The 15,436-nt window shown below is 40.0% G+C and overlaps 1 protein-coding gene across 2 annotated transcripts in view; it reads right to left on the minus strand.

Moving 5' to 3' along the window:
• Positions 1 to 15,436, minus strand: part of RAVER2 (ribonucleoprotein, PTB binding 2) — a 142,168-nt gene that overhangs the window by 109,048 nt on the left and 17,684 nt on the right. For both annotated transcript variants that reach the window (XM_070468033.1, XM_020877771.2), the window contains exon 2: positions 4,687 to 4,753. In XM_070468033.1, coding sequence (XP_070324134.1) covers positions 4,687 to 4,753 — 67 coding nt within the window. The remainder of the gene's footprint in view (positions 1 to 4,686; positions 4,754 to 15,436) is intronic.

A 15,436-nucleotide genomic window follows, 5' to 3' on the forward strand; every position in this document is an offset into this window, starting at 1 on the left:
CCCCAGCCTGAGCTGGTTATCCGTTTCACCCTAGATAATATACATGTTTCAATGCTGTTCTCCTGAAACATCCCACCCTCTCCTTCTCCCAGAGTCCACAAGTCTGTTCCATACATCTGAGTCTCTTTTTCTGTTTTGCATATAGGGTTATCGTTACCATCTTTCTAAAGTCCATATATATGTGTTAGTATACTGTAATGGTCTTTATCTTTCTGGCTTACTTCGCTCTGTATAATGGGCTCCAGTTTCATCCATCTCATTAGAACTGATTCAAATGAATTCTTTTTAATGGCTGAGTAGTATTCCATGGTGTATATGTACCACAGCTTCCTCATCCATTCGTCTGCTGATGGGCATCTGGGTTGCTTCCATGTCCTGGCTATTATAAACAGTGCTGCGATGAACATTGGGGTGCATGTGGCTCTTTCAGATCTGGTTTCCTTGGTGTGTATGCCCAGAAGTGGGATTGCTGGGTCATATGGCAGTTCTATTTCCAGCTTTTTAAGAAATCTCCACACTGTTTTCCATAGTGGCTGTACTAATTTGCATTCCCACCAACAGTGTAAGAGGGTTCCCTTTTCTCCACACCCTCTCCAGCATTTATTGCTTGTAGACTTTTGGATAGCAGCCATCCTGACTGGCGTGTAATGGTACCTCACTGTGGTTTTGATTTGCATTTCTCTGATAATGAGTGATGTTGAGCATCTTTTCATGTGTTTGTTAGCCATCTGTATGTCTTCCTTGGAGAAATGTCTGTTGAGTTCTTTGGCCCATTTTTTGATTGGGTCATTTATTTTTCTGGAGTTGAGCTGGAGGAGTTGCTTGTATATTTTTGAGATTAATCCTTTGTCTGTTGCTTCATTTGCTATTATTTTCTCCCAATCTGAGGGCTGTCTTTTCACCTTGCTTATAGTTTCCTTTGTTGTGCAAAAGCTTTTAAGTTTCATTAGGTCCCATTTGTTTATTTTTGCTTTTATTTCTGAAATTCTGGGATGTGGGTCATAGAGGATCCTGCTGTGATTTATGTCGGAGAGTGTTTTGCCTATGTTCTCCTCTATGAGCATCATTTCTTGAAGAGACTGTATCAAATTCATTGATGAGTTTCTGGTGGCATCTTTAGAAATCTCTATATATAACATGTGTCATCTGTTTTATTTCTCTCTTTCTAATTTGGGTTTTTCTTCTTTTTATTGTCTGACTGCTGTGGCTAGGACTTCCAATACCATGTTGGATAAAAGTGGCAATAGTGGGCATCCTTGTCTTGGTCTTGATCTTAGAGGAAATGCTTTCAGCTGTTCACCACTAAATACGATGTTAGCTATGGCTTATCAGATGGCCTTTACAGCCACTCTGCTGAGAGTTTTAACCATAAATGGATGTTGAATTTTTTAAAAAGCTTTTTCTGCATATTTAGATGGTCATGATTTTTATTCTTCAATTTGTTAATATGATTTATCATACTGATCAATTTGCAGATTTTGAACTATGCTTGCATCCCCAAAATAAGACCTGCTTGCTCATAGCATATGATCTTTTCAATGTCTTGCTGATTTCAGTTTGCTGATATTTTGTTGAGGATTTTTACATCCACATTCATCAGTCATACTGTCTTGTACTTTTCAATTTTTGTGGTATCTTTGGTTTTGTTATCAGGGTGATGCTGGCCTTGTAGAACGAGTTCAGAAGTATCCATTCCTTTGTAATTCTTTTGAGTAGTTTGAGATGGATACATGTTAACTCTTCTCCAAACATTTAATAGAAAGTAACTGTGAACCCATCCAAACTGGTGCTTTGGATTCTACTCTGTGTAAAACTTTCAAAGTGAAAGTGAAAGTTTCTCAGTCGTGTCCAACTCTCTGTGGCCCCATGGACTATACAGCACACTGCATAATCCACGGAATTCTCCAGGCCAGAATACTGGAGTGGATAGCCTTTTCCTTCTCCAGGGATTTTCCAAACCCAGGTCTCCCGCATTGTAGGCAGATTCTTTACTAGCGGAGCCACAAGGGAAGCCCGTAAAACTTTCAATCTCCCCATCAAATCTGAATGAAAGTCTTTCTTGGTATAGTATTCTTGGCTGTAGGTTCTACCCTCTCATTGCTTTAAACATATTGTGCCACTCCCTTCTTGCCTGCATAGTTTCTGCGGAAAAGTCAGCTGATTGCCTGACAGGCGTTTCCTTGTATATAACTTACTACTTTTCCCTTGCTGCTTTTTATACTGTCTTTATTTTTTGCCATTTTAATCACAAAGTGTCTTGCTGTGGTCTTCTTTGGATTGATCCTGTTTGAGACTCTCTGTGCTTCCTTTATCTGAATGCTTGTTTTCTTTCTCAGGTTAGGGAAGCTTTTCAGTTATTATGTCTTCAAACATGTTCTCTGCCTCTCTCTCTTCTCCTTCTGGGATCTCTATAATGTTAGTGGGCCTGATGTTGTCTCTGAGGTCTTTTAAACCATCCTCATTTCTTTTTATTCTTTTTTCTGTTAAGCATCAGTAATTTCTACTCCTGTCTTCCAGCTCACTGATTCATTCATCTTATCATTTAATCTACTTTTGATCCCTTCTGGTGTAGTAGAAAGAATCTACCATCCTGCTATTCTTTATTTCAGTTACTGCATTCTTTATCTCTGCTTGGTTCTTTTTTAAATTTTCTGATCCTTTGTTAAAAACATCTAACTTCTTACCCTGTATAACCTATCTTCTCCCAAGTTCTCTGATCATCTTCACAATCACTACCTTGACTATTTCTCAAGTAGACTGCCTATCTCCACTTCACATAGCTCTTCTGGAGTTTTAAAGTTCTTTTGGAACATGCTCTTTTGGCACCTTGCTTTGTCTAATTTGCTGTTTCCTTTTCTACATATCTGGTAGGTTGGTTACACCCTGACTTGGAGGAGTGGCCTTTTGTAGGAGACGTCCTATATGTGCTGACAGTGCACTCCTGTCTGGCTGCCAGAGCTACACACCCTAGGGGTGCCCCCATGTGAGCTGCATGGGTCCTTCTGTGTGGCAGGCTGACCACTGCAGGAAGTCTGGTAGGTGTGGCTGCCTGGTCCAGCCGGTTGCCAGGCCCTGCATTGTGAAGAAGCTGCTGGCGTTGGTTGGTGGGACCATGTCACAAGCTGAGGAGCCAGTGCTGGCTCTCTCATGGGCAAAGATGAGTTATGGGAAAGGGGTGGTTGCAGGACTAGGGTTCCTGATTTAGTTTTGGACTGCTGGTGGAGGGGCTGCTTCCTGACATGGCTGGTTGTAGGTTCTTGGGTATCCAAAGCTGGTGCTGTTCCACTGCCTGGATTCTGGGGCAACTGGCTAAGCAGTCCAAGAGCTGGTGTTGGCCTGCTGATGTGCGGAGCTGGGACCCAGGGTTTCCCAGGGCTGGTGTCAGCTCATCGGCAGACAAAGCTAGGCACCGCCCCCTCCGCCCACCAGGTTTTTCAGCTGCAGTACTCTGGGAGTTCCAAATCTGGTGTCAACCCACTGGTGGATGGTGCTGGATTCTGGATGCTAAGGGGCACAAGTTGTCCAGAACTGATACTAGCCTGGTGGTATGCAGAGCCAGGGCATGAGGGGTCCTGGGGCTGATATCATCCTGCTGTGTGTTGGTTAAATTCTGACAGGGCAGGCTGCAGAGATGTGGTGGCCCTGAGGCTGACGTAGGCCTGCCTGCTGGTGGGCAGGATTGGATCCAGAGACTCCCAGGACTGGTGCTGGCCCACCAGTAGGTAAAGCTGGGTTCTGGGGTTTGTACTGACCAACTGGTAGACAGAGTTGTTTCCCGGGGTCTCTGGCTACAGGGCCCGAGTGGTCCCAGAGCTAGTGATGGCTCACTGGTGGATGAAGTCATGTCCCAGGATCTTTAATTGAAGGGCCCTGAGTATCCTTGAGCTGGTTTTAGTCCCGCAGTGTGTGGGGCTGTTTCCCAATACAATTGGCTCTGGAGTCCTAGGTGTCCTACAGCTTGTGTTGACTTCCTGGTAGATGGGGATAGATTCTGGGGAACCTGGTTGAGGGGTCCAAGATGTCTCAGAGCTGATGCTGGACTGCTGGTGATGGGCGATGTCCTGCCATGGCAGGCTATGGGGCTGTGGTGGGCTTGGGAATGGTGTCTGCCCACTGGTGAGTAAGGCTGGTTGAGAGGCTATAGCCAGCCCACCGGTGGGCTGGGCTAGAGCTCAAGGGGGTCCTGCCCACTGGTGGCTGGCTGCAGGGACCCAGGGGTCCCAGGGCTAGTGGTATGTAGAACTGGGTCCTGGATGCTCTGGTGGACAGGGCCTGGTGTGACCCCTGTGGGCTCAAGAGGTCTTAAGGCAACCTGCCTATTGATTATGGGGGCTGTGTTCCTACCCTGTTAGTTGCTTGGCTTGATGCATCCCAGCAGTGGTCCAGAAAGGTTGGTGGGCAGGGCCAGGTCAGACTAATAACCTAGATGGAGGATCCTAAAGTGGTTCTTGACAGCACCATTGTCCATGTGGTAGAATGAGCTCCCTAAAGCTGCATTAATTTATGTGACTAAAATTTAGAATACTTATATTACCTTCAGAAAATAAATTATGTAATGTGTATATGATTTAATGTTTAAGAAATTCAGAGATTAGTTTAAGAATAAAAAGACACTTAGCTTTTTTGCTGTATAATGACAACATGCAGAATTAAAATAAAATCAGATGCTTAGAACAGAAATCTTACCTGTTCGCTTATTTCTGTCCACATAACAGTATTTTAATTCATAGTCTTGTAATAAGTCATGAACTTCCTGAAAGAGACAAAACATGAACTCAATGAACACATAAGTGCAGTTGGTAGATAATCCATCTGTATTAGCCTACCACCACTACCATCACCATTCCCCATGTAAAAGAGTCTTCTGTGGTTCTCTGTCACGCATTTAAATTAAAGGCAGTCAAGGCCCACCAGATCTGTCACCAACTTAGCTCTTCAAATATATCTCCCAACATACTCCTACATATGCCCACATTCCTGCTCCGATGAACACATCCTCTCTCAAGAGGATACCATGTACAATCTTCATTCTGAATTTATGCTGACACTTGGAACTTCCATGGGGCAAACAACTACTACAGATCCCAAATTCACCTGGAATCACATGCATCCTTTGAAATCCCAGCTCAAATATTCTTCTATGAAGATTTTTTTCCTAATTCTTTCCCACAGTACATCACCTCTATGCTAACACTGGTCATACTTTATGCCTCTCTTACAGAAATGTTACACATTTCTACTTGGGTATTACAAACTGAGTTTTTAACAAGTATTACACTTGTAGAGGGCTTCCCTGGTAGCTCAGGAATCTGCCTGCAATGCAGGAGACCCTGGTTCAAATCCTGAGTCAGGAAGGGCCCCTGGAGAAGGGATAGGCTACACACTCCAGTATTCTTAGGCTTCCCGAGCGGCTCAGATGGTAAAGTATCCACCTGCAATGTGGGAGACCTGGGTTTGATCACTGGGTTCGGAAGATCCCCTGGAGGAGGGCATGACAAACCACTTCAGTATTCTTGCCTGGAGAATCCCCCTAGTGGGCTACAGTCCATGGGGTCACAAAGAGACACGACTGAGCGATTACGCACACATACATCTGTAGATGGTAATACCAATATGAAGAAGAAATAAATATAAATTAAAACCTAACCTAGAGATCCCTGGGTATGAAGCAATAATCCTCAAATTACAGTATGCAGCCCAATTTCTTTCCCCTCAGTTCCCCAAGATGTTTAAACTGGTTTTCTGGTTTATTCAGCTTGTATTACTAGTCTATTCTAAATTCTTAAATCCTGATATCATAACTTCCATCCACCTGGGAAAATACACTATATTTTGTCTCTATTTCTCTAATCCCTTCTATTAAATTAATACTAGAGTACAAGAACTATATTTTGTCTGTATATTACCCATATTGCTTTGAATATACTAGGCACTCACAAAAACATTAAAGTGAATATAATTTGTCATTCATTTGATCTTAGGCCTTGAAAATTTTACTCATAATATACAACAGATATCATTATTATTTTTTAAAGGAATTGAACTATAACATTACTGGACATTTAGACCCAGATAGAGAATGGTACAGCCAACCTGTTCTGTATTACAAACAAATACACTAAACAGACATAAGTGCTAGGATGTTAAAACAGACATAAGTGCTAGGATGTTAAGTCTGCAACCTATCAATAATTAATTCAAGAATAATAATTCTTATTACTGCTATTTTTACAGTTAACATTCACTCAGTTTTTACTAGGTACCAGAGCATTGAAGTCACCCTTTTATTAAAAACACAGGAAACCACAGAGTAGAGAAAATTCAAGCAACTTGCCAAGGTCTTACACTTAGTTATTTTCTGAGTGTAGATTCACCAACTAGTTAGGTTCCAGGGAACTACACTCTTAACCTCTATGCTGTACTGATTTATTCCTTCTAGGATTAACTAAAAATAGTACACTGCCACAGACAGTTAAAAGACCAATACTTCTAGTGCCTTAATAAGGGATCATATGGAAATGAAAAATAAGTAAGAGGATAGTTTCAAACTGAGAAACACTTTCTCTTTCAACCCAATGCAAGGGGGTGGGGAAACTGACATAACAGGCAAAGTATAAAACAAGCTGGGTGAAAAAAAACAATCATCTTTTATATAAGAAAGATAAGAAAGGTAAAGCTGATAATTTAGTATTCTTTATTAGTCAATATTTTAAAATATATATACTTACCAGTTGTGTAAAACACTGTTTGATGAATTATATAGTAATACAATCAATATATATTTTTATATAGCTATGATAATTTTTTATCTTGTAAATATCAACATCTTATTGGACTTAGAAAACAGCATAAGAAACTCACTAAGAAAAAGTAACTCTCTCAAAAGCATACCCTACACATCTTGCCAATAGGCTAATTGAATACTTTATATAGAAGGTGACACAGTTTTGTTTGAAGACATCAAGTGTATGCTTTCAGTTGCACAAACTCTAATCTCTCATTTCACTAGTTAACAGCTGTCAAATGCCAGACAAAGAAAACATGATACTGCTCTTCACTTTATCAAGTATCCATAAACAATGACATGTTATATTACTCATTTAGCTAACCACCTGAGAGAGATCTTATGTTTTCAAGGATGCATTTTTGCAAGTTGGAAATTTTATTTTTAAAATACCCATATTTCTAAGCACAGCTTTCCCATGTATCAGATGTGGAATACAGACTTTGCCAACTGAGAAAGTTTACAAAACTTCCTGCAAAGGAAAAAAGAATTATTTTCCCCAGGCCCTGGTTGCTCTGACCCAGGAAAAAGTAGGTCACTCCTCAATTTGAGCCTTGGCAAGCTGGCCAAATTAAAAAATTAAAACCTGAAAGAGAGTCCTGACAACCACTTGCCAAAATCCAACTATGATACCCATCACACAAAACTGAAAGTACTAAGATCATGTCTCCCTCTTCTAACCTAGCTTTATGACACTTCTATGAATTTACAAACTAACTTTAATGAATGAAGTCACACCTTTGATGAAGACTCTTTGTCCTCTGACTAGCAATATCAGCTATACATTTCTTACAGTAAGATGAGCTCATCAAAATTGCTAACTGTTAGATAGCTTTAGTAACCTATTTCCAGACCAGATTCACCATCACTCCCTGGAACTGAAAAGTTTTCCACATATGAAATGTTTTCTGGGAAGAGGTTCAATAACTTTCAGCTCAAAGCAGTCAACAATAAACTCCCAAAAGTTAAACAACCATTGTTTCAGCTCATCTGGACCTCTTCCTGATTGAAAGCCAGCCTTGGTATTAAATCTGAATCATATTGTCTTCTAAGCCCTTCATAGACTTTAAATCAGCTATATATATAGAGAGAGATAGATTATAAAAATAACTTTCATAGATTAAAACACTCTTCTTTAAAATTTAACTTTTTTTGGAATGAAAAAATATTGGCTTGGCCAAAAAGTTCATCTGTGTTTTTCCATAAGATGGGACCCAAATGAACTTTTTGGTCAACCCAATAGTTTTATTTATGTTCTTATAAAATGTAAAGTGATTTGATAATACAAAAGGATTATCTGTAACATATAATATGAGGCATTATAATGAAATAAGCACGCAGGAGTTCAACACCAAACTTAAAAGAGTAGAACGCTGGCAACACTGTTCTAACCCACTTTGCCTTCCTTCACTGGCCCATCCCCCATAGCTAGGGTCCTCACATAGGTTTGCATTCCCTAACAATATATTCTGTTGGTTTGTTTCTGAGCTTTAATAAAAATGGTATTATGCTATTTTAATCTTCTGTGCCTTGCATTTTATACTCAATATTATATTTTCAAAATTCACTCATGATCCACATGGCTACTGTGTATTTATTCACTACTGATTAATATTCCATTCTGTGATTTCAGAATGATTTACTGATCTACTTTTTTATCAATGAATACTTGTTTCCAGACTGTTGTTGTTTTGCTACTTTTATATATATATATATATATTTAAAACTACTTCACCTTCTTGTAAATTTTACATATCTCCTGGTGTTCATGGGCAAAAATTTCTGAAGGCGTGAACATCCTAGGCTACGAACATCTTTATAAGACAGTGCCAACTTCTTTATCAGAATGACTATTACAGTTTACATTCCCATCAATATATGAGAGTCCTTACAATGCTTGGTCTTACCAGATACTTAAATTTTGTCAGTTTAGTGAATATAAAGTCATACTTCCTTGTGCTCTTGATTTGCATTCCCTTGATTAATAAGGCAGGGCACTGTGATGGACAGTTTTATACGTGAACTTGGCTACAGAATCTAGTTATTAAACTCTACAATCTAGGTGTTGCTGTAAAGGTATTTTATAGATATGGCTAATATCTGCAATCAGCTTACTCTAAAGTGAAGGACATCACCTTTAATAATATGGTTGGGCCCCATCTAATCAACTGAAGACATGAAGAGAAAAATGGGTATCCTGAAGAAAAAATCCTGCCTTAAGATCGTAGCAACAGGGCTCCCAGGGTGGACCAGAGGTTAAGAATCTATCTTCCAACACAGGGGCTACAGGTTCTATCCTTGGTCAGGGAACTAAGACTGCACAGGCCACGGCGCAATTAAGCTCATGTGCTGCAACTACTGAGCCCACACACTCTAGATCCTGGGCCACAACGAGACAAAAGCCCATACACCACAAGGAAGATTTGATGCAGCTAAATAAGACTGTAGCAATGACACCTGCCTGAGCTTCTAACCTGTTGGTATGCCTCACCAGATTTTAGATTAGGTAGCCCCCTCAATCAACCAATCAACTTCTCTATGTATGTCAGATCAGTTCAGTTGTTCAGTTGTGTCCAACTCTTTGTGACCCCATAGACTGCAGCACGCCAGGCTTCCCTGTCCATCACCAACTCCTGGAGCTTGCTCAAACTCTTGTCCATCAAGTCGGTGGTGCCATCCAACTATTTTATTCTCCGTCGTCCCCTTCTCCTCCCACCTTCAATCTTTCCCAGCATCAGGGTCTTTTTCAGTGAGTCAGTTCTTTGCATCAGGTGGCCAAAGTATTGAAGTTTCAGCTTCAGCATCAGTCCTTCCAACGAATATTCAGGACTGATTTCCTTTAGGATGGACTGGTTGGATCTCCTTGCAGTCCAAGGGACTCTCAAGAATTTTCTCCAACACCACAGTTCAAAAGCATCAATTCTTAGGTACTCAGCTTTCTTCAACTTTCACATCCACACATAACTACTGGAAAAACCACAGCTTTGACTAGACGGACCTTTGTCCACAAAGTAATGTCTCTGCTTTTAAATATGTTGTCTAGGTTGGTCATAGCTTTTCTTCCAAGGAGCAAGCGTCTTTTAATTTCATGGCTGTGGTCACCATCTGCAGTGATTTTGGAGCCCAAGAAAATAAAGTCAGCCACTGTTTCCATTATTTCCCCATCTATTTGCCATGAAGTGATGGGACCAGATGCCGTGATCTTAGTTTTTTGAATGCTAAGTTTTAAGCCAACTTTTTTACACTCCTCTTTCACTTTCATCAAGAGGCTCTTTAGTTCTTCATTTTCTGCCATAAGGGTGGTGTCATCTGCATATCTGAGGTTATTGATATTTTTCCCAGCAATCTTGATTCCAGCTTGTGCTTCATCCAGCCCAGCATTTCGCATGATGTACTCTGCATATAAGTTAAATAAGCAGGGTGATAATATTCAGCTTTGACTTATTCCTTTCCCAATTTGGAACCAGTCTGTTGTTCCATGTCCAGTTCTAACTGTTGCTTCCTGACCTGCATACAGATTTCTCAGGAGGCAGGTCAGGTGGTCTGGTATTCCCATCTCTCAGAATTTTCCACAGTTTGTTGTGAACCACACAAAGGCTTTGGCATAGTCAATAAAGCAAAAGTAGATGTTTTTCTGGAACTCTCTTGCTTTTTCGACGATCCAGCGGATGTTGGCAGTTTGATCTCTGGTTCCTCTGCCTTTTCTAAAACCAGCTTGAACATCTGGAAGTTCATGGTTCACATACTGTAGAAGCCTGGCTTGGAGAATTTTGAGCATTACTTTGCTAGCATGTGAGATGAGTGCAATTGTGCGGTAGTTTTAACATTCTTTGGCATTGCCTTTCTTTGGGACTGGAATGAAAACTGACCTTTTCTAGTCCTGTGACCACTGCTGAGTTTTCCAAATTTGCTGGCATACTGCATTTTGCTGGCATATTTGCTCATGTATGTATATAAATACAAATTAATATAAATATTATACATAATCTACTGTCTTCCAAAAGTTATAAAATGCTTTATTCACTTAGTTTTTAGTCAGTTAGAGTTAGCTACATTATTCTAGCCATAAAGTGATTCTGGTATTGCCCTTAATCTCACAGGGAAATTTTTAAATATTTTACCATTGAATATGATTGCTTTTGGTTTCTGGAGATAATCTTTAAGTTTGGGAAACTTCTATTCCTATTTGCTATGAGTTTTTATTATGAATGGGTGTTAAATGTTATCAGTAGTTTTTTCTACATCTATTGTGATGACTTAAATCCTATCTTCATGCCAGTGGTCTCCAAATTTTTATTTCTACCTCAGGTGTCTCACTGAGGAGCCACACCTATGTATGCCATTGCTTGCTTAGAACTGCCTTCGAATGTTACACACCAGATAATACTTTTTTTGACCCAACACAAGGCCAGATGCATTTCATGATATTGGGTGAGTAAAGTGTGAAAGAAAGTGAAGTTGCTCAGTTGTGTCTGACTCTTTGCAACCCCATGGACTGTAGCCTACCAGGCTCCACTGTCCATGGGATTTTCCAGTTAAGAATACTGAAGTGGGTTGCCATTTCCCTCTCCAGGAGATCTTCCTGACCCAAGGACTGGACCTGGTCTCCAGGACTGTAGGCAGACGCTTTACTGTCTGAGCCACCACGGAAGTCACCTTGGCTGAGTAAATGTGGTGTCAGTTTTAACTCAGCTAAATTTTTAACAGCTTTCAATGCAGCTGTTTTGCTGGAAAGTTCATTTGAATACCAAGTTTTTGCAGAGGAACATTTTGGCTTGGCCTAAAAAAGATTGTAAACTTTCAACTTTTTTATTAGCAGTATAATAATAATAACAATTTACTGAATCTTTACTTTATCCCAGGCTTTTTATTGAAATAATCTTCTTTAACCATAACAACCCCATGGTCTGGATTTTTAAGTTGGATATTATTATTGACTTTATAGCCAAGGTTACTGAGGCTTAGAGAAGGAACTTGTACAGACAATATGTAATGAATCTGGGATTCAAACACAATTTGACAGACTTTAGAGTAAACACGCTGAACTACTATATCTTAAGTATCAGTGATACAAAAATAAAATCTATGAACTATTCATTTCCATCACATTTCTAACACTTACTACATCACTAACCTCCTAACAGAGCAGAGATCAGGGTTAAGAACAAAGTTTGGGAGATAAACGCAACAATTTTACTTTTCGACAGCTAGATGTCTGAACGCACCACTACCTTGTTTAAATATTTCAGTGGACTCTCATTTTCTTTAAAATAAAATTCAAATTCTCTTAAATAGCTTACAATCATCTGGTCCTGCTTCATGTGCTAGCTTTATATCGAATCACTACCCTTCTCAAACTCTGTGTATTGCTATGAATATTCCTCACCCCTCTCTCTAGCTCCCTTCCCCTAGTTTATTTCTCTCTCCCTGGGTCTCAACTTAAATGAACTTCTCTAAGAAGCCTTTCTGAATTTCTCAAGTGTGGAGTAGATATCCTTCTTCTGTGCTCCCACAGCATTTTTTACTTTTCCCATCACAACACTCATAGCACCCATCATCTGTATTTTAACTGCTTATATACCTGAATCTTCCTCAGACTGCAGGCTTAGTAAACAGCAAATACCATGCATCTGACCTTGTTTGTAAAAAGGCCTCCAACGTCTAGCAAAAAGCAGATTTTGAATATTTAAATGCATATTTGTTTCTACATACCTTTATCAACTCCAGTACAGCATTCTTGTCTGAGATTATTTTACAACCTAAACATACACCAATATTTTTAAAGTGCTCAAAAATTACTCTCTTTACACTAACCTAATACATAGCTCACTTTTTTAAAAGAAAATATTTGATCTACCTCCTAAAGCAATGAAAATAAAAAAATAAAATAAACAAATGGGACCTAATTAAACTTAAAAGCTCTTGCACAGCAAAGGAAATCATAAACAAGATGAAAAGACAACCCTCAGGATGAGAGAAAATATTTGCAAACGAAGCAACAAAGGCCTAGTCTCCAAAAGACACAAACAGCCCATGCAGCTCAGTATCAGAAAAACAACCCAATCAAAAAACAGGCAGAAGACCTCAACTGACATTTCTCCAAAGAAGACATATAGATGAAAAGATGCTCAACATCACTAATTATTCAGTTCAGTTCAGTCACTCCATCGTGTCCGACTCTTTGCGACCCTATGAATCGCAGCACGCCAGGCCTCCCTGTCCATCACCAACTCCCGGAGTTTTCTCAAACTCATGTCCATTGAGTTGGTGATGCCATCCAACCATCTCATCCTCTGTCATCCCCTTCTCCTCCTGCCCCCAATCCCTCCCAGCATCAGGGTCTTTTCAAATGAGTCAACTCTTCACATGAGGTGGCCAAAGTATTAAAGAGTTTCAGCTTCAGCATCAGTCCTTCCAATGAACACCCAGGACTGATCTCCTTTAGGATGGATTGGTTGGATCTCCTTGCAGTCCAAGGGACTCTCAAGAGTCTTCTCCAACATCACAGTTCAAAAGCATCAATTTTTCGGTGCTCAGCTTTCTTCACAGTCCAACTCTCACATCCATACATGACCACTGGAAAAACCATAGCCTTGACTAGATGGACCTTTGTTGGCAAAGTAATTATAGGGAAATATAAATCAAAACTACAATGAGGTTATCAATTCACACCAGTCACAATAGCCATTATCAAAAAATCTACGAACAATAAGTGCTGGAGAGGAAGTGGAGAAAAGTGAACCCTCTTACACTGCCAGTGGGAATGTAAGTTGATATAGCCACTGTGGAGAATAGTATGGAGGTTCCTTGAAAAACTAAACACAGCACTACCATTATGACCCACTACTGGGCATATACCCTGAGAAAATCATAATTCAAAAGGACACATGCACCCCAATGTTCATTGCCCCACTAGTCACAACAGCCAGGACAAGGAACCAACCTAAATGTCCAATGAGAGATAAATAGATAAATAAGATGTGGCACATATATACAATGGAATATTGAGCGTGTGTTAGTTGCTCAGTCGTGTCCAACGCTGCAACCTCATGGACTGTAGCCCACCAGGCATCTCTGTCCACAGACTTTCCCAGGCAAGAATACTGGGACGGGTTGCCATTCCCTTCACCAGGGGATCTTCCCATCCCAGGGATCAAATCCAGGTCTCCTGCATTGCAGATTCGTTACTGTCTGAGTCATGACTCAGTCACTAAAAGGAACAAAACAGGGATCATTTGTAAAGACACGGATGGGCCTAGAGTCTGTCATATACAGTGAAGTCAGAAAGAGAAAAACAAATACTGTGTATTAATGCACATATGTGGACAATAGGAAAATGGTACAGATGAAGCTATTTCCAAGCTAGGAATAGAGACCCAGACACAGAGAACAGACACATGGACATAAGGGAAAGAGTGGGGGTGGGACGATCGGGAGATTGAGATTGATATATATATACTACCACCTAGTTGGAAGCTGCTATAAAGCTCAGGAAGCTCAGTTAGGTGCACCTGAGGCAGGGGTGGGGGGCACTGGAAGGGAAGTCCAAGAGGGAATATAGGTATACATATGGCTGATCTACTTGATCGTACAACAGAAACCAACACAACATTGTAAAGCAACTATATTCCATTTGAAAAAAGTTCTGAGCAAAAAGAAAAAATAAAGTGCTCAAAAAAATTACTCTCTTTACACTAATCTAATACATAACTTACTTCTTTAAAAGAAAATATTTACATACCTCAAATTAACGAATATTATATACCTAGCAATAAGAGGTTCTCCATGAGCAGTTCTTGCTTACAGACATCCCCAAGAGATAGATTTAGATAACCAAAGAAAATGTAGATAGATTTGTTAAATCTAATAGATTTATATAACCAAAGAAAATTTATTTTCCCAAAGAAAAGCCATACAGAAATCACAATCTCCTCCTCTCTGACACAAGTGTTTTTCTTTCAAACATCCCCTCGATGTATGACTAATTATCACAAATTAAATTGTTTAAAAATAACCCCCATTTGTTATCTCTCAGTTCTGTAGGTCAAAAGTTCTGGCAGGCTCAAATGAATTCTCAGGGTCTCTCAAGGCCAAAATCAAGGTCTTAGGCAGGCTGAGCTCTTATCTGGAAGCTCTAAGGAAGAATGCACTTCCACTCATGAAGGCAGTTAGCAGAATCCAGTTTCTTGCAGTTGTTGAACTGAAGTCCCCATTCTCTTGCTGGTTGTCAGTTGGGGACCACACTCAGCATCTAGAGACAGCTCTAAAATTCTTGTTATTTGTACCCCTCCATCTTCAAACCCAGCAACAGTGCACCAGATCCTTCCTGTGCTGCAAATCATCTGACATCTCCATCTGCTAACAGCTGGAGAAAATGCTGCTTTTAAAGGACTAGTATGATCAGATATGGCTCACCTGGATAATCGCCCTTTTGATAATCCCAAATCAACTGAGTAATAACCTTAATTAGATCTGCAAAAATTCTCTTTTGTCATGTATGTAACAATCACACATGTGATACCTTGTCATAGCCACAGTTTCATGGATTAGAAATCTTGGGGGGCTATTTCTAAATTCTGCCCACAACAATCATTAATAATAGATAACACTGTACCCTCGCTGGTGGCTCAGTGGTAAAGAACCTGCCTGCCA

This window comes from Odocoileus virginianus, chromosome 5 (assembly GCF_023699985.2).
Source record: "Odocoileus virginianus isolate 20LAN1187 ecotype Illinois chromosome 5, Ovbor_1.2, whole genome shotgun sequence".
NCBI classification, from domain to species: Eukaryota; Metazoa; Chordata; class Mammalia; order Artiodactyla; family Cervidae; genus Odocoileus; species Odocoileus virginianus.